We start from the raw sequence: 18,533 nt of genomic DNA, 5'->3' as shown, positions 1-18,533 counted from the left end.
TTCGTTTTTTCATATAAATGAGCCTTCGGACGATCACATTTTACGTACGACAAGTCTGATGAAAAAGTAGAATGAAATTCCATCCTTATGTCAAAAAAGAGAATAAGAGTCGTATGATTATTATACCCTACACCACTTTAGTGTTGAGGGTATATTGGGTTTGTGCTGATATACAAAAAAACTCGTCCTATACCCACCTTAAAGTATACCAATCGGTTAGAATCATTTTCTGAGATGATTAAGCTATGTCCGTCTGGCTGGCTGGCTGTCCATGTAAACCTTGTGCGCAAGGTACAGGACGCAATTTTTTAGATAACGGGATCAAATTTGGCACACACGCTTCTTTTGGCAAGGACGAAGCCTATTGTAAATGGTTTAAATCGGTCCATTATTTCGACTAGCCCCCATACAACCGTACCTCCCAATAATGATTTATTATGTCAACAAAAGTCGAAAAAACTTAGTTTTATAGAACTTTAAATGACACTACCGATTTTTGTAATGATCGGGCTTCATTTGACCCTAGCCCCCATACGAACTCCCCTTCAGAAAATGACTTAAAGGTCAAAATTAACTTACAAACAATAATGACACTTTTAAATTCTACATAAATAATATTGATGTAGACTTAACTCCCCCTACCAATATTTATAAGGATGAGCCCTCTTGTAAGAAATCTCTTTTTTTTTGCCAAAAAAATAAAAATATTCCGAAATAAAGTTAAAAAACAAATCAAATGCTTTATTTTTTAAATAATCCCCATTTTTAACATACATACAGACTGGTGTAGAGTATCATATGGTCAGCTACGCCCGACTATACATTTATTCTTGTTTTTTTATTAAAAAACAAACAAAATATCCTGGTATTTTACTTGCAATTGCCATAATTAAACATATGAGTGCAAAGACAAGAAACGGTTTAAAAAAGTAAGACTGTCCAAGCGCATTTGGAGCCGGGAATGGCTACTACGGCGTTATACCGGAAAGGATATGTCGCATATTGCTATAAAGGAATTGAAACTGGAAGACCCAAAAAGCTTTAGAAATTTTCCAAGAATGTCAAAGAAATCATTTGAAGATTTGTTACAGCTTATTGGACCCATAATTTATAAGCAAAACACAAATATAAGGGAATTAATTTCAGTAACAACACGGTAGGCGAATTTACAAATTATTGATCTAAAAACTAACCTCTATTTTAATTTTTCAGACATTAAATAACATTACGTTTTCTTGCAAACTTATCTTATGGATTTCGTGTTTCAGTGCCTGCAATATGTGATATAATTCCCGAAACCGCAAAAGAAATACATAATGCTTTACATAATAAATACTTAAAAGTAAGTTTGCATGGTTTAATTAAGGTTCCTAAAACTACTTCCGAGTGGAAAATAATTGCTTAAAACTTTTACCACAAGTGGAATTTTCCAATGTGTCTGGGTGCAATTGGTAAGCTGAATGTATTTCATGGTAATAATATATAATAAACATTATTATCAGATGGCATTTAGACCAAAATCGGCAGATGGTTACTACTAAGGATTAAATAGCATTATATTGATGGCGGTAGTGGATGCCAATTATAGGTTTATTATGATAGATGTTGGAACAAACGGCAGGGTCAATGATTCTGCTGCATTCAATGCATCAGAAGTTGGTGATGCAATAAAGGAAAATTTACTAAGTTTTCCGGAAAATTACACTCTTCCTGGATCTAATATAAAGGTATATGCATTTATAAACCAAGTTTATATATAATATTAATGTATTGTTATTATTTTAGGTTCCCTATGTGTTTGTATCGGATGATGCATTTCGTTTGACATCTAGGATTTTAAAACCATACAGCCAAAGACAGTTGCAGGAGAATAAAATTGTCAACTACCGTTAATCAAGGACAAGACGTGTAGTTGAAAACACATTTGGAATCCTATCCAACAGATTTCAATTTTTGCAACGTGAAATAAATTTGTCTATTGAAAAAGTAGAGTTATTAACATTGGCTTTTTGTGCTCTTCATAACTTTTTGTGCAGAGAAGGCTATGCCGAGTCTATTGAGTAATCTATTGACTATTCTATGCATTAGTCATCTATTGATTAGACTATGTGTTAGTCTGAGTAATTTATTGACCAGACTATGTATTAGTCTATTGAGTAATCTATTGACTAGGTTTTGTATAAGTGTATTGTGTATTGTATCTATTTACATACTAGTCTATGTATTAATCAACACATAGACTAGTCAATATATTAGTCAATTGACTAATACATAGAATAGTCAATAGATTATTAAATAGACGAATACATATATTAGTCAATAGAATACTCATAGTCTAGTCAACAGATTAATCAATAGACTTAATACATAGAATAGTCAATAGATTATCATCTGTCGTCCGTAAAAGAAATACCCTGCCAGCAAATTTGAGTTTAATTTTGAAATGAAATGAACTAAATTTACACTATTTAGGCTCAACTTCATGTTTCTCAGTGCTAAATAAAAATATTTACAAAAAACAAAATACATTATTTTCTAATTTTTATCGCATTTTTGTAAAATATAAGTTCGATCAAAAATAAACGTAAATGATAATAATTAGATGGAATAAAAATGTATAAAAAGAACAGTTTTTAATACACTAATAATATAATTGAAGGCAGTATTATTTTTGCTCTCCAAATTTAAAAGAAAAAGTGTTTGTATATTTCAGTAAATATATTAAGTTTTTAGTGAAAACACATTGTGAAATTTTGTAATGATTTTATTTAAAATTTAATATATAAAAAATGTATAATATGTTTTGCTCTAAACTTTTTCATAAAACCATGTTTTTAAAAAGTGTTTTTAAATATTTCACTCAAAATAGTTTTTTGAGTTTGGGTCCGAACTTTAGACATCTGACAAAGGTTGTTTTATTGGACGCTGTAGCTAGTCCAACTCCCTATATTTTGGTGTGTAATATGTTTTGCCCTAAAGTTTATCGTAGAACAAAGTTTTTAAAAAAGTGTTTTTCAATATTTCACTCAAAATTGTTTTTTGAAGTTTGGACTTCTGACAAAGGTTGTTGTATTGGACGCTGTAGCTAGTCCAGCTCCCTATATTTTGGTGTGTAATATGTTTTGCTCTAAAGTTTTTCGTAGAACAAAGTTTTTAAAAAAGTGTTCTTTAACATTTCACTCAAAATTGTTTTTTTTTTACTTTGGGCCGAAGTTTGGACTTCTGACAAAGGTTGTTATATTGGATGTTGTAGCTAGTCCAATTCCTTACATTTTGGTGTATAATATCTTATGCTCTAGTCCAATTGCCTACATATTGGTGTATAATATGTTTTGCTCTAAAGTTTTTCATAAAACCATGTTTTTAAAAAGTGTTTTTAAATATTTCACTAATAATAGTTTTTTGAGTTTGGGTCCGAACTTTGGACTTCTGACAAAGATTGTTTTATTGGACGCTGTAGCTAGTCCAATTCCCTATATTTTGGTATATAAGATGTTTTGTTCTAAAGTTTTTCGTAGAACAATGTTTTTAAAAAAGTGTTTTTCAATATTTCACTCAAAATTGTATTTTGAGTTTGGGGTCGAAGTTTGGACTTCTGACAAAGGTTGTTGTATTGGACGTTATAGCTAGTCCAATTCCCTACATTTTGGTGTATAATATCTTTTGCTCTAGTCCAATACCCTACATATTGGTGTATAATATGTTTTGCTCTAAACTTTTTCATAAAACCATGTTTTTAAAAAGTGTTTTTAAATATTTCACTCAAAATAGTTTTTTGAGTTTGGGTCCGAACTTTAGACTTCTGATAAAGGTTGTTTTATTGGACGCTGTAGCTAGTCCAATTCCCTATATTTTGGTGTGTAATATGTTTTGCCCTAAAGTTTATCGTAGAACAAAGTTTTTAAAAAAGTGTTTTTCAATATTTCACTCAAAATTGTTTTTTGAGTTTGGGGCCGAAGTTTGGACTTCTGACAAAGGTTGTTGTATTGGACGTTATAGCTAGTTTAATTTCCTACATTTTGGTATATAATGTGTTTTGCTCTAAAGTTTTTCGTAGAACAAAGTTTTTAAAAAAGTGTTCTTTAACATTTCACTAAAATTGTTTTTTTTTAGTTTGGGCCGAATTTTGGACTTCTAACAAAGGTTTTTGTATTGGACGTTAAAGCTAGTCCAATTCCCTACATTTTGGTGTATAATATCTTCTAGTCCAATTCCCTACATATTGGTGTATAATATGTTTTGCTCTAAGGTTTTTCATAAAACAATGTTTTTAAAAAGTGCTTTTAAATATTTCACTCAAAATAGTTTTTTGAGTTTGGGTCCGAACTTTATACATCTGATAAAGGTTGTTTTATTGGACGCTGTAGCTAGTCCAACTCCCTATATTTTGGTGTGTAATATGTTTTGCTCTAAAGTTTATCGTAGAACAAAGTTTTTAAAAAAGTGTTTTTGTTTGTTTTTAAATATTTCACTAATAATAGTTTTTTGAGTTTGGGTCCGAACTTTGGACTTCTGACAAAGGTTGTTTTATTGGACGCTGTAGTCCAATTCCCTATATTTTGGTATATAAGATGTTTTGCTCTAAAGTTTTTCGTAGAACAATGTTTTTAAAAAAGTGTTTTTCAATATTTCACTCAAAATTGTATTCTGAGTTTGAGGCCGAAGTTTGGACTTCTGACAAAGGTTGTTGTATTGGACGTTATAGCTAGTCCAATTCCCTACATTTTGGTGTATAATATATTTTGCTCTAGTCCAATTCCCTACATATTGGTGTATAATATGTTTTGCTCTAAACTTTTTCATAAAACCATGTTTTTAAAAAGTGTTTTTAAATATTTCACTCAAAATAGTTTTTTGAGTTTGGGTCCGAACTTTAGACTTCTGACAAAGGTTGTTTTATTGGACGCTGTAGCTAGTCCAATTCCCTATATTTCGGTGTGTAATATGTTTTGCCCTAAAGTTTATCGTAGAACAAAGTTTTTAAAAAAGTGTTTTTCAATATTTCACTCAAAATTGTTTTTTGAGTTTGGGGCCGAAGTTTGGACTTCTGACAAAGGTTGTTGTATTGGACGTTATAGCTAGTTTAATTCCCTACATTTTGGTATATAATGTGTTTTGCTCTAAAGTTTTTCGTAGAACAAAGTTTTTAAAAAAGTGTTCTTTAACATTTCACTAAAATTGTTTTTTTTAGTTTGGGCCGAATTTTGGACTTCTAACAAAGGTTGTTGTATTTGACGTTATAGCTAGTCCAATTCCCTACATTTTGGTGTATATCTTCTAGTCCAATTCCGTACATATTGGTGTATAATATGTTTTGCTCTAAAGTTTTTCATAAAACAATGTTTTTAAAAAGTGCTTTTAAATATTTCACTCTAAATAGTTTTTTGAGTTTGGGTCCGAACTTTAGACATCTGACAAAGGTTGTTTTATTGGACGCTGTAGCTAGTCCAACTCCCTATCTTTTGGTGTGTAATATGTTTTGCCCTAAAGTTTATCGTAGAACAAAGTTTTTAAAAAAGTGTTTTTCAATATTTCACTCAAAATTGTTTTTTGAAGTTTGGACTTCTGACAAAGGTTGTTGTATTGGACGCTGTAGCTAGTCCAACTCCCTATATTTTGGTGTATAATATGTTTTGCTCTTAAGTTTTTCGTAGAACAAAGTTTTTAAAAAAGTGTTCTTTAACATTTCACTCAAAATTGTTTTTTTTTTTTACTTTGGGCCGAAGTTTGGACTTCTGACAAAGGTTGTTGTATTCTACGTTATAGCTAGTTCAATTCCATACATTTTGGTATATAATATTGCATTGAACGTTGTAGCTAGTCCAATTCCTTACATTTTGGTGTATAATATCGTTTGCTCTAAAGTTTTTAAAAAAGTGTTTTTCAATATTTCACTCAAAATTGTTTTATTAGTTTGGGGTCGAGTTTTGGACTTCGGTTGTTATATTGGACGTTGTAGGTCCAATTCCCTGAATTTTGGTGTGTAATATGGTTTGGATTTCCGACAAAGTTTGTTGTATTGGACGTTGTAGCTAGTCATTCATTACATTTTGGTGTATAATATCTTTTGCTCTAAAGTTTTTCAATATTTCACTCAAAATTGTTTTTTGAGTTTGGATTCTAGTAGTTTGATATTGTATGTAGTAAAACAATTAATTTTAATGGGCAATTAAAATTTAAAATTTCCTATGGAAATTCTCAAATTTCGGTAATTAAGATTTTAAAAAATTACTATGAAAATTAAAATTTTAATTGCTGTATTTACATTAATGCGTGTGTGTGATCGTGGGAAAAAGTCAAGTGGATGGTTTGTCATGCTGTGGGTTTATCTGTCCACTTGAACGTAGTGGGTGTTGGCTTGTAAATAATTTCAACTGGTTCACTTGAAAGTATGTTTTTTTTGTATGTGGTCTTTGAGTGTGTGTATATATTGTATAGGGTGTTTGTCCTGCTGTGTGTTTTTCTGTCCACAGTTGTTTAGTTTTTGTTTATTAAAGATTTTATCATTTCAAGTGGTTCTTTGTTTACGTTTAAGAATTATGTTTTTCTGTCATCTGGAAGGAGTTTGTTTATATGTTTTATACTTTGTATGTACGATCAGTGGAAGAATTTTCTAGTGATTTTAAAAGATGCTGGTATTTCTGTTCGCCTGGCGCTAGACATGTAATTTTTTGTACGATCATGTTAATTTTGTTTAAATAGTTGTCAAGTGAAATTTGAAATGGAAGAGATTAAAGTCCAGTGTATGGAAGATGAAGTATGCCGTCAATCTATTGTATGTATGATCGTGAAACTAAAAAGTATTGTCAAAGATATTTTCTTATTTTTAATTTATATAGTAGTAGTGGAAACTGAATACATAATTAAAGACAATTTTTGTGAAAAAGGTTTATTTTTAATAAAATAAAAATTTAAAAAATAAAAATTTGAAAAATTTTAATTTTTTAAAATACAAATTTGAAAAATTAAAATTTAAAAATACAACTTTTAAAAATTAAAATTAAAAAAAAGCAGCACACTCGAGGTGTACTCTTTTTTATGAGGATTAATGAAGGATCGAACTCAGGCGTTCTAAGGATTGCGAAATTAGCTTACATGGTTAAAGCGCTTTAACCACCTAAACTACAGATCTACGAAAAATATTCAATCTTTTAATCAATAAGTGTTTCGTCTCCATACGAAATATAAACAAAATTATTTTGATTCTATTTATAACTTTAAAAAAATCAATACCGTTTTATGAATTGAAGTGTGTGTGTTTGTGTGTGTAAGAATTGAGGCTTTTAAAGTGTACGGTCCCTATAAATATGGTTTGTTTATTTGTTAATATTAGCCGCGTTTTGTAATTTGGGAAATCGTGCTAGTTTTAAAATTTCAAGAGGTTCCTTGTTTTTGTCAGCCTCTTGTTTTGTTTTCGTTTAAATTAAAAAAGAAAGAATGTAAGTTTAAAAGAATCAAGTGCGTAAGTATACGTACTGAAATTGCTGTAAGCCTGGTGCTATAGCGTCAAATTTCATTCATGAATGTGCATGACTTTTATTGTTTATTTTTGCTTAAGATAAACAATTTTATTCATGATCGGAAAAAAATATATCTGACCTACATATGGGACTGCAAGTTTAATGCTAAAATTTTGTTGACAAAGCATTTCATTCATGAACGTAGAAAAAAAATACATATGACGTACATATGGGCTTGTAAGTACAATGTAAATAATTTGGGTAGTATTGTAAGGATAACAATTCTTTCAAGACCGAAATTACAACGTTTTAGTGTGTATAAATTAAAGTATTTGTGAAAAAAAAAATAATAATAAAATAAAAACTATATTTAAAAATAGAAAGAACAGTAATTATTATTGTAAAAAAATTAACAATTTAAAAAGTTTTGAAAATAAAATTCAAAAAAATAATTAAAAATAAAAACAATAGTAATAATTATTGTGAAAAAATTAACAATTTAAAAAATTTTGAAAATTAAATTAAAAAAAAATAATTCAAAATAAAAACAATAGTAATAATTATTGTGAAAAAATTAACAGTATAAAAAGTTTTAAAAATAAAATTAAAAAAAAAAATTTAATAATTTTTTTGTTTGATTTAAAATAAAATAAAAAAGAAAAATACTAAAATGAGTTCAAACGCCCAATAAATGTATAAATGCAATGCATGCAATAAAGTATACAAGTACAGAAAATCATATTTGGAGCATGTTGAAAGTCATGCTCAACCACAGCGACCTAGAATGGAATATAATCATCCTAACCCTCAGCATGCTCAAATGATTAATTTTAAACAAATGGATCAACTCCAGCATGCTCAAATAATGTAGAATAACCAAATGCAATGGCAGCAAAATCAATATGGGGTATATCCTCCCGGCACTTTGGTTCAGTATCCTTTTATACATTACCCTATAAATAATCAACAATATCAATATTATGTACCAAATCTAATGCCAATACAATATTCCTCAACGGGAAATGGTGAGACTGATAATGTGACAGAACATGTTGATGAAGTTAATGCCAATAACGAAATGGACATAACATCTGAAAATTCTGGAGAGATGTACATCCATTCTGATGATGATTACTATGTAATTAATAATGCCTTTTAACAAGAGGTGATAATGTTGACAATCTAATATCTAACCAATGTGAAGAAATTAAAAGCAAAATGTCTGAATTCCAAGAGAGAGATTCGGGTTGGACATTAACTGGGATAGTCAGAGCTGAAATAAATATAAACAAATCGTCCCTTGTTAAAGGATCTAAGTGGATAAGTACACCACCCAAATTGGCTAAACGACATGCATGCATTAATATTGAGAGTATGGACGATTATTGTTTTAAATGGTGTATTATTGCTGCTATGGACACTAGCTATATTAATAATAAATATAACATTACTAATGATATCAGTAGAGCAGTAATAAAATTACAGAATAATGTTGTAATAGACTTTTCATCATTAGTGTTTCCACTTAACCTGAAAAGCATATCAATAATTGAAAAAAACAACCCAAACATCATCATAAATGTGTTCGGTTACGATGAGGAACATGATGAAATCGTTGGTCCATTTTATCTTACAAAAGAGGAAAAATTAAGCATATAAATCTTATGCTTCTAGAGAATACTGAAGGATTTCATTATATTTTAATAAATGATATATCAAGGTATGAAAATAGCAAATAATATAATATATTACTTTTTTGTTAATTTGAATATGTTTATTTTTTTAGATTTTTAAAAAACCAAATTACTATGCATTGCCGCAAACTTCTTTTTTACAATAGTTGTTTGCAGTACACCCACGATGCTGGTACAATGGATACCCATAAAATGGAGTGTGGAAAAATAGTTACACATATGCCGACACCTCAAAATAATAATCTGAAATTTAAGAACTACCAATGTCAACTGGATATACCTTTTGTAGTATATGCAGATTTTGAATGTATATTAGAGAATATACAAACTCATGTAAGTGGAAAAACTGCACTTATTCAAAAACATATTCCTTGTGCCTTTAGCTATTTTGTAAAATGTGGGCACAATGATAACTTAAGTAAATTTGAGAAATATAGTGGCATTAATGCGGAAGAAGTTTTTGTTAAATCTTTAATAAAAAATTGTCGAGATATATTTAACAATTATTTAAGAAATGTTATTCAAATGTCCCCTTTGACTTTTGAAGAGAAAATTATAAAAAAGCTGTAAATTGTCATGTATGTCATAAAAGTTTACAAAATGATCGGGTTGTAGATCATTGTCACATAAGTGGTAAATTTAGAGGAGCTGCTCATAAAAGTTGTAATTTAAATTATCAAGTTCCTAAATTCATTCCTATTTATTTTCACAACTTCTCATCGTATGACTCCCATCTATTTGTAAAAGAATTGGGAAAATATTCTTCTCAAATAAAAGTTCTCCCCCTAAACAAAAAACTTTACATATCTTTATCACATTTTTCACAAATGGACGATAATCAGTATTTAGAGCTTCGGTTTTTAGATTTATGGCTGACAGTTTAGAATCTTTAGCAAACAACCTTACGGACAATGACTTTACTATCATAAAAACATATTTCAATAATGAAAGAGAATTTCGTCTTATGAAAAGAAAGGAAGTTTTTCCATACGATTATTTAAATTCGTTTGAAAAACTAAACTGTACATTTCTTCCATCAAAAAGCGATTTTTTAATAAACTTAATAATATAGAGTGTTCTGATGAAGATTATGAACATGCTAAGGAAGTGTGGGATACATTTAATTGTAAAACTCTAAAAGATTATATGGAGATATATTTAAAAACTGATGTACTCCTTTTATCGGATGTATTTGAAATATGTATAATTTGGACCCTTGTCAATACTATACTGCACCTGGACTCTCCTGAGATGTCATGCTTAAATATTCTGATATACAGTTAGAGTTACTAACTGACATTGATATGTATAATTTCTTTAAAAAAGGTATACGCGGAGGACTTGTACAATGTGTACTCAGTTTCCACTACTACTATATAAATTAAAAATAAGAAAATATTTTTAACAATACTTTTTAGTTTCCATCCACTTGACTTTTTCCCACGATCATACATACAATAGATTGACGGCATACTTCATCTTCCATACACTGGACTTTAATCTCTTCCGATCACACACAAACGTACGACGGCACACTTCAAATTTCACTTGACAACAATTTAAACAAAATTAACATGATCATACAAAAAATTACATGTCTAGCGCCAGGCGAACAGAAATACCAGCATACTACTTTCTTTTAAAATCACTAAAAAAATCTTCCACTGATCGTACATACAAAGTATAAAACATATAAACAAACTCCTTCTAGATGATAGAAAAACATACTTCTTAAACGTAAACAAAGAACCACTTGTAATTAAAAAAATCTTTAATAAACAAAAACTAAAAAACTAAAATAATATATAATATATATATATATAATATATATATATATATATATATATATATATATATATATATATATTATATATATATATATATATATATATATATATATATATATATATATATATATATATATATATATATATATATATATATATATAATATATATATATATATATATATATATATATATATACATAACAATACATAAAAAACATACTTTCAAGCGAACCAGTTGAAATTATTTACAAACAAACACGTTCAAGTGGAAAGACAAACCCACAGCATGACAAACCATCCACTTGACTTTTTCCCACGATCACGCACTAATGTAAACACATGCGGCGGCGGCGCACTTCAAGTAAAGAATTTTTTAAAATTCTCAAATTTCAGCAATAAAAAATTTAATTTTCATAGTAATTTTTAAAATTTTAATTACCGAAATTTGAGAATTTCCATAGAAAATTTTAATTGCCCATTAAAATTAATTGTTTTACTACATACAATATCAAACTACTTATACATACTCCTATCAACCTAACCTAAATAACAATATAATATAAAATAAAATTAATTGGTAAAAGTATAAATCCAAAAAATTATTTGTTAAAATGATTAGAGACGAAAAAGTTTTAGTTTTATAGATAACGAAAAATTTCCAATTTTTATAGACAATTTTTTGACAATTTTACACTACGATTCATTACAAAATTTATCGGACAAAAAATACAGTTTTAAATTTTGGAACACGTAATCCAATTTAAATGAATGAAGTTTCGTTTAAAAGAATTTAGATTTATCATTATTAATAATGTAAAGAAACTTGACTGGTCTGCTAAAATTAACAAAATACTTTTGTAACGACATACACATTTCCTTTGAAATTACCTATTTGACCGGGTACAATTTAACATGTTTAGTGAATCCATATACAACAACTAAAACATGTTTTCGAACAGATCGAAGATACAATGAAAATTGTGTTCATTAGAATAATTAGATGGTGGATAGATTATACATTATGCACAGTTCTTAATAAGCTTACCACTTTCTTAGTTTTGGAAACCAATAATTTTGCCGAAGTTTCTCAACTGTCTTGTCTACACCTAAATGACCTATTTTTGATGAATAATTCGAATAATATTATTTTCCATTTCTACTGGGACTAGGGTTGTTAGCCTTTCTAGATTGTCCAGCTCTTTAATGCTTCTCCAGTTTCAAGCTAAAATTTAATTTTTCCAGCGAAATATAAATTCTTTAGTAAACTATAATAACCTGCCAATGATTATACCCTACACCACTATAGTGGAAAGTTTATTATGCGTTTGTGCTGATGTTTGTAACGCATTAAAATATTAGTTCTATACCCACCTTAAAGTATACCGATCGATTCGGAATCACTTTCTGAGTCGATTTAACGATGTCCGTCCATCCGACCATACCCTACACCACTATAGGTGGAAGGGTATTATGCGTATGTGCTGATGTTAGAAAGGTATTTTCAGACTACAATACCGATTATTCATACTTGTCAAAAAATTTTGTATCATAATACAATTTTCTTGTCTAAAAATAATTTGTAATTTGATTTTCCAAAATATTACTGATTTTTTTTGGCATACGGTCGGTATTCATAAATTTTTTTAAAACAATAAAAAACTTTTTATTTTCGGTACGTATTTTATAATAACAATAAAAAACAAACAAAAAGTGTAAAATACATTAAAAATAAGAACAAAAAGTGTTTAAACAATTAAAAATTTTATAAAAAATATTACAAATATTATAGTGTAAACATAAAATGTATTTTTCGGATTGATTTTTTGAAAATCCGAATTATTTTCATAATATTTTTTATTTGAAGTATTTGAAGTTTTATAGTCCGTATTATAGTCTGAAAATACCTTAACGCATTAACATATTAGTTCTATACCCACCTTAAAGTATACCGAACGACTCGGAATCACTTTCTGAGTCGATTTAACGATGTCCGTCCGTGTGTCCATGTAAACGTTGTTATCAAAGTACAGGTCGCAATTTTTTAGATAATTTAATGAAATTTGGAGTACACGTTTGCTAAAAATTGTTAAAATCGGTCCATTATTTCACATAGCCCCCATACAACTCAACAATTTTTTAGGACTTTTATTGCAATTAAATTTAGCTCAGACAAATATTATATATATTTTATAAATACAAATCTATCTAGTCCATTTTATCGGGATCGGTCCACATTTGCTTCTATCCCCCATATAAAGCCTCTTTTAGAAAATAAGTTTTTCGTTAATAAATTTCTTAAATAAATCGAAATCAAGGTAATTTTCAAGATAAATGCTTTATTATGAAAAATAAACAACATTTATTATTCATAACTGGTGTACTTTCCATACTTTCTTACTTGTTTTTATGTTGTACATCTGTTATACAACTACGTTATGATTTCCCTCTAACTAGACGTAATTGTTATTTTTTACTGTTTTGTTTTAGTATTTAATTTAAATTTTTACATACATATGCATATGCAAATATGTATCTGACAGACTGTGATTTAATTGTAATATTTATATATAATAATACATATCGTCCCTGTTTTAAATATAAGTACTATTTAAAATTTTTTTACCTCTACTGGTTGTACTTATGTGCAAAAAAGTGTTTTAAATTATATTGATTTAAATCATAAAAATACCATAATATTATTTTATTTATACTTGTTAATTTGACACCGTAAATATTGGATCATCACTCACCTTTTGGTGCACTGATCAACTTTAAATCACTTTTTTGTCCGTTCTTCCGTTAATATTTTTATAGGAATTTCTTAGTTAAAGCACTTGTGTCACTTAACCCGCTTTACACGATTACACAAGTAATATGATCTGTCAAAAATTTGTGTTGAAGAGAACGAATGGGATCATCTATATATGTAATGAAACCAACCTAGTCGTATGGCTCTCTTCATTTTTTTGAAATGATATAAATACAAAAAAATTTCATTAGATCAGGAATGCATTTTTATGTAAACAAAAGAAATCAAGTGCAAAACAGTTGTGCAAAAAAACACAAATCAAATATAATTTGTGGCTCAAACAACTGTTCTTATTTTGTATATATTTTTAAATTAATCATGTTCAAAATTTAATTAATAATAAAATGGATTCAGAAAAAGTTAATGATTTTTCTCCATCTTTACCAAATTTTATTTTAAGGTTACAAGTTACACAAATAAATATTTTTTGTTTTATATTTATTAGATGGAGTGAAGTCAAGCTGCGGTATTGGCATTGGTGAAGACCTGGAAATCCAAGGAATGCTAATATAATCCTAAACATGAGTTTTATAAACATGCACGAGCAGCTGCTTTGGACACAATTGCCACAAATTTAAAGCAAATAGTTCCAAAAATTTCACCAAATGATGTAAAGGTAGGTTTCTATTCATTTTTATAGGTACGAATTTGGTACTTTTGGATTGTGTTCCGTTCAGATTTTTATATACAACAGCAACGTCTTTTTTATAGATAAAAAATATAAAAAAAAATCTTATATTGCATAATTTGAAAAGAAGAAAAGTGACCGCGTTGGTAAGAAACTGTTCCTCCTGTTTAATACTTACTAAGTGTGTCTATTTCGTTTCAGTTTTAAGTCACTTTTTTATAGCATAAAAGTGCGTAAAATTAGTAAAATTTCCAGTTTTGCCATAGCAATAGGGAAACTGGAAATTTATCTAATTTTACACTATTTTATGTAGTAAAAACGACTTTATAATACTTTGTCTTTTACTTTATGAATAATTTAAAATTGCTTATACTTACTTATCTCTCACTTATGTTTATTATATATTACATTTATTTTTTATATATTAAATTTTAAATAAAATCATTACAAAATTTCACAATGTGTTTTCACTAAAAACTTAATATATTTACTGAAATATACAAACACTTTTTCTTTTAAATTTGGAGAGCAAAAATAATACTGCCTTCAATTATATTATTAGTGTATTAAAAACTGTTCTTTTTATACATTTTTATTCCATCTAATTATTATCATTTACGTTTATTTTTGATCGAACTTATATTTTACAAAAATGCGATAAAAATTAGAAAATAATGTATTTTGTTTTTGTAAATATTTTTATTTAGCACTGAGAAACATGAAGTTGAGCCTAAATAGTGTAAATTTAGTTCATTTCATTTCAAAATTAAACTCAAATTTGCTGGCAGGGTATTTCTTTTACGGACGACAGATGATAATCTATTGACTATTCTATGTATTAAGTCTATTGATTAATCTGTTGACTAGACTATGAGTATTCTATTGACTAATATATGTATTCGTCTATTTAATAATCTATTGACTATTCTATGTATTAGTCAATTGACTAATATATTGACTAGTCTATGTGTTGATTAATACATAGACTAGTATGTAAATAGATACAATACACAATACACTTATACAAAACCTAGTCAATAGATTACTCAATAGACTAATACATAGTCTGGTCAATAAATTACTCAGACTAACACATAGTCTAATCAATAGATGACTAATGCATAGAATAGTCAATAGATTACTCAATAGACTCGGCATAGCCTTCTCTGCACAAAAAGTTATGAAGAGCACAAAAAGCCAATGTTAATAACTCTACTTTTTCAATAGACAAATTTATTTCACGTTGCAAAAATTGAAATCTGTTGGATAGGATTCCAAATGTGTTTTCAACTACACGTCTTGTCCTTGATTAACGGTAGTTGACAATTTTATTCTCCTGCAACTGTCTTTGGCTGTATGGTTTTAAAATCCTAGATGTCAAACGAAATGCATCATCCGATACAAACACATAGGGAACCTAAAATAATAACAATACATTAATATTATATATAAACTTGGTTTATAAATGCATATACCTTTATATTAGATCCAGGAAGAGTGTAATTTTCCGGAAAACTTAGTAAATTTTCCTTTATTGCATCACCAACTTCTGATGCATTGAATGCAGCAGAATCATTGACCCTGCCGTTTGTTCCAACATCTATCATAATAAACCTATAATTGGCATCCACTACCGCCATCAATATAATGCTATTTAATCCTTAGTAGTAACCATCTGCCGATTTTGGTCTAAATGCCATCTGATAATAATGTTTATTATATATTATTACCATGAAATACATTCAGCTTACCAATTGCACCCAGACACATTGGAAAATTCCACTTGTGGTAAAAGTTTTAAGCAATTATTTTCCACTCGGAAGTAGTTTTAGGAACCTTAATTAAACCATGCAAACTTACTTTTAAGTATTTATTATGTAAAGCATTATGTATTTCTTTTGCGGTTTCGGGAATTATATCACATATTGCAGGCACTGAAACACGAAATCCATAAGATAAGTTTGCAAGAAAACGTAATGTTATTTAATGTCTGAAAAATTAAAATAGAGGTTAGTTTTTAGATCAATAATTTGTAAATTCGCCTACCGTGTTGTTACTGAAATTAATTCCCTTATATTTGTGTTTTGCTTATAAATTATGGGTCCAATAAGCTGTAACAAATCTTCAAATGATTTCTTTGACATTCTTGGAAAATTTCTAAAGCTTTTTGGGTCTTCCAGTTTCAATTCCTTTATAGCAATATGCGACATATCCTTTCCGGTATAACGCCGTAGTAGCCATTCCCGGCTCCAAATGCGCTTGGACAGTCTTACTTTTTTAAACCGTTTCTTGTCTTTGCACTCATATGTTTAATTATGGCAATTGCAAGTAAAATACCAGGATATTTTGTTTGTTTTTTAATAAAAAAACAAGAATAAATGTATAGTCGGGCGTAGCTGACCATATGATACTCTACACCAGTCTGTATGTATGTTAAAAATGGGGATTATTTAAAAAATAAAGCATTTGATTTGTTTTTTAACTTTATTTCGGAATATTTTTATTTTTTTGGCAAAAAAAAAAGAGATTTCTTACAAGAGGGCTCATCCTTATAAATATTGGTAGGGGGAGTTAAGTCTACATCAATATTATTTATGTAGAATTTAAAAGTGTCATTATTGTTTGTAAGTTAATTTTGACCTTTAAGTCATTTTCTGAAGGGGAGTTCGTATGGGGGCTAGGGTCAAATGAAGCCCGATCATTACAAAAATCGGTAGTGTCATTTAAAGTTCTATAAAACTAAGTTTTTTCGACTTTTGTTGACATAATAAATCATTATTGGGAGGTACGGTTGTATGGGGGCTAGTCGAAATAATGGACCGATTTAAACCATTTACAATAGGCTTCGTCCTTGCCAAAAGAAGCGTGTGTGCCAAATTTGATCCCGTTATCTAAAAAATTGCGTCCTGTACCTTGCGCACAAGGTTTACATGGACAGCCAGCCAGCCAGACGGACATAGCTTAATCATCTCAGAAAATGATTCTAACCGATTGGTATACTTTAAGGTGGGTATAGGACGAGTTTTTTTGTATCAGCACAAACCCAATATACCCTCAACACTAAAGTGGTGTAGGGTATAATAATCATACGACTCTTATTCTCTTTTTTGACATAAGGATGGAATTTCATTCTACTTTTTCATCAGACTTGTCGTACGTAAAATGTGATCGTCCGAAGGCTCATTTATATGAAAAAACGAAGTAGGCAATATTTACCATTCCGATTTGTGAAATTTACCATTCCGATTTGTGAAATTTAGTGGGAGTAAATTGTGTACACAATTAAATTTCAAATTGAAGGTGAAATTGCAACTTCTAGACCAATTTAAAATTTTGCATAAGCAGATGATGTGATAATAAGTCGGAATTCTCACATGCTTAAGTAACACAGCTAAGGAAAATGAAAACAAAATAATTTGAAATCAAATGATGACTCGCGAAAATAATCATTACCAAATTGTATTCCCTACAATAGTTGTAATAACATTTAAAATCGTACGTCGAACAATAATCGCGATACATGCAGATTTGATACTCATAACCTTTGACATTTACTATAACACTGCACAGTGGGGCAGAATCGAACTTTTTTGGAAATAAATCTGGCATTTCTAAACGGCTGATCCGATCGGGATAAAATTTGGCATGAGCGTAGCCAAGGAGTATTCGAGCTTAAGTTTTGAAGATGTACCCTGCAGATGCCCCAGGGACGGCGCTGTGGCGGCTCAATGTAGGGTACCTACGACATGTAAAATTTTTAAAATCGTGCCATTTTTTTGTTTTTCACACATATACTTATCTCTTATAATATCCGAGTTATAGGCATTTAAAAAATTAGTGATACAAAATTTACCATACCTTGGTCCGCCTTTTTTGAATGCCGGGCGTAATTTTGGACCAAAAGGACTCAATTTTTTCTTGTTAGTTAGACAACAAAATTTCCAATAATATACAAAAGATCAATATCATTTACAGATCCAAAAATATACGTTTTTTAATTTATAAATTCAAAAAAATTTAGATTTTTGCCGTTTTTTTTTGCCCAAAATGTGCCTTAACTCTTTTATTAATAAAATAAAATTTTCTTTAAGAACATATAACAATTTTATAGTTTTCTAAAAGGTATCTCTACGCAGAACGCTTTGGCGTAAAAA

The 18,533-nt window shown here is 28.9% G+C and overlaps 2 protein-coding genes across 4 annotated transcripts; one reads left to right on the top strand and one right to left on the bottom strand.

Annotated features, from left to right (window-relative positions):
• Positions 1–8,124: 8,124 nt before the first annotated feature.
• Positions 8,125–14,826, top strand: LOC124420358. Of its 2 annotated transcripts, none has more exons than XM_046952865.1 (3): positions 8,125–9,180; positions 9,247–9,487; positions 14,197–14,367. In XM_046952865.1, exons 1-3 carry the CDS (start codon positions 9,125–9,127, stop codon positions 14,203–14,205), a joined length of 306 nt encoding a protein of 101 aa, XP_046808821.1. In that variant the 5' UTR covers positions 8,125–9,124; the 3' UTR covers positions 14,206–14,367. The 2 variants fall into 2 exon arrangements, 1 of the variants encoding a protein (XP_046808821.1); XR_006941144.1 differs by adding an exon at positions 14,463–14,826 and having other exon boundaries at positions 9,175–9,487.
• A 191-nt stretch (positions 14,827–15,017) lies between these two features.
• On the bottom strand, positions 15,018–16,774 carry LOC124420347. 2 transcript variants are annotated; one of them, XM_046952838.1, is made up of 3 exons: positions 16,131–16,774; positions 15,855–16,079; positions 15,018–15,796 (listed from the first exon to the last, which is right to left on the bottom strand). In XM_046952838.1, the coding sequence occupies exons 2-3, from the start codon at positions 16,017–16,019 to the stop codon at positions 15,689–15,691; spliced, it is 273 nt and encodes a 90-aa protein (XP_046808794.1). In that variant the 5' UTR covers positions 16,020–16,079; positions 16,131–16,774; the 3' UTR covers positions 15,018–15,688. The 2 variants fall into 2 exon arrangements, with proteins under 2 accessions (XP_046808794.1, XP_046808795.1); XM_046952839.1 differs by having other exon boundaries at positions 15,855–16,369; positions 16,426–16,774.
• Between the last annotated feature and the right edge of the window lie 1,759 nt (positions 16,775–18,533).

Source organism: Lucilia cuprina, chromosome 5 (genome assembly GCF_022045245.1).
Source record: "Lucilia cuprina isolate Lc7/37 chromosome 5, ASM2204524v1, whole genome shotgun sequence".
Taxonomy (NCBI): domain Eukaryota; kingdom Metazoa; phylum Arthropoda; class Insecta; order Diptera; family Calliphoridae; genus Lucilia; species Lucilia cuprina.
This window is presented reverse-complemented; position numbering and strand designations above follow the sequence as displayed.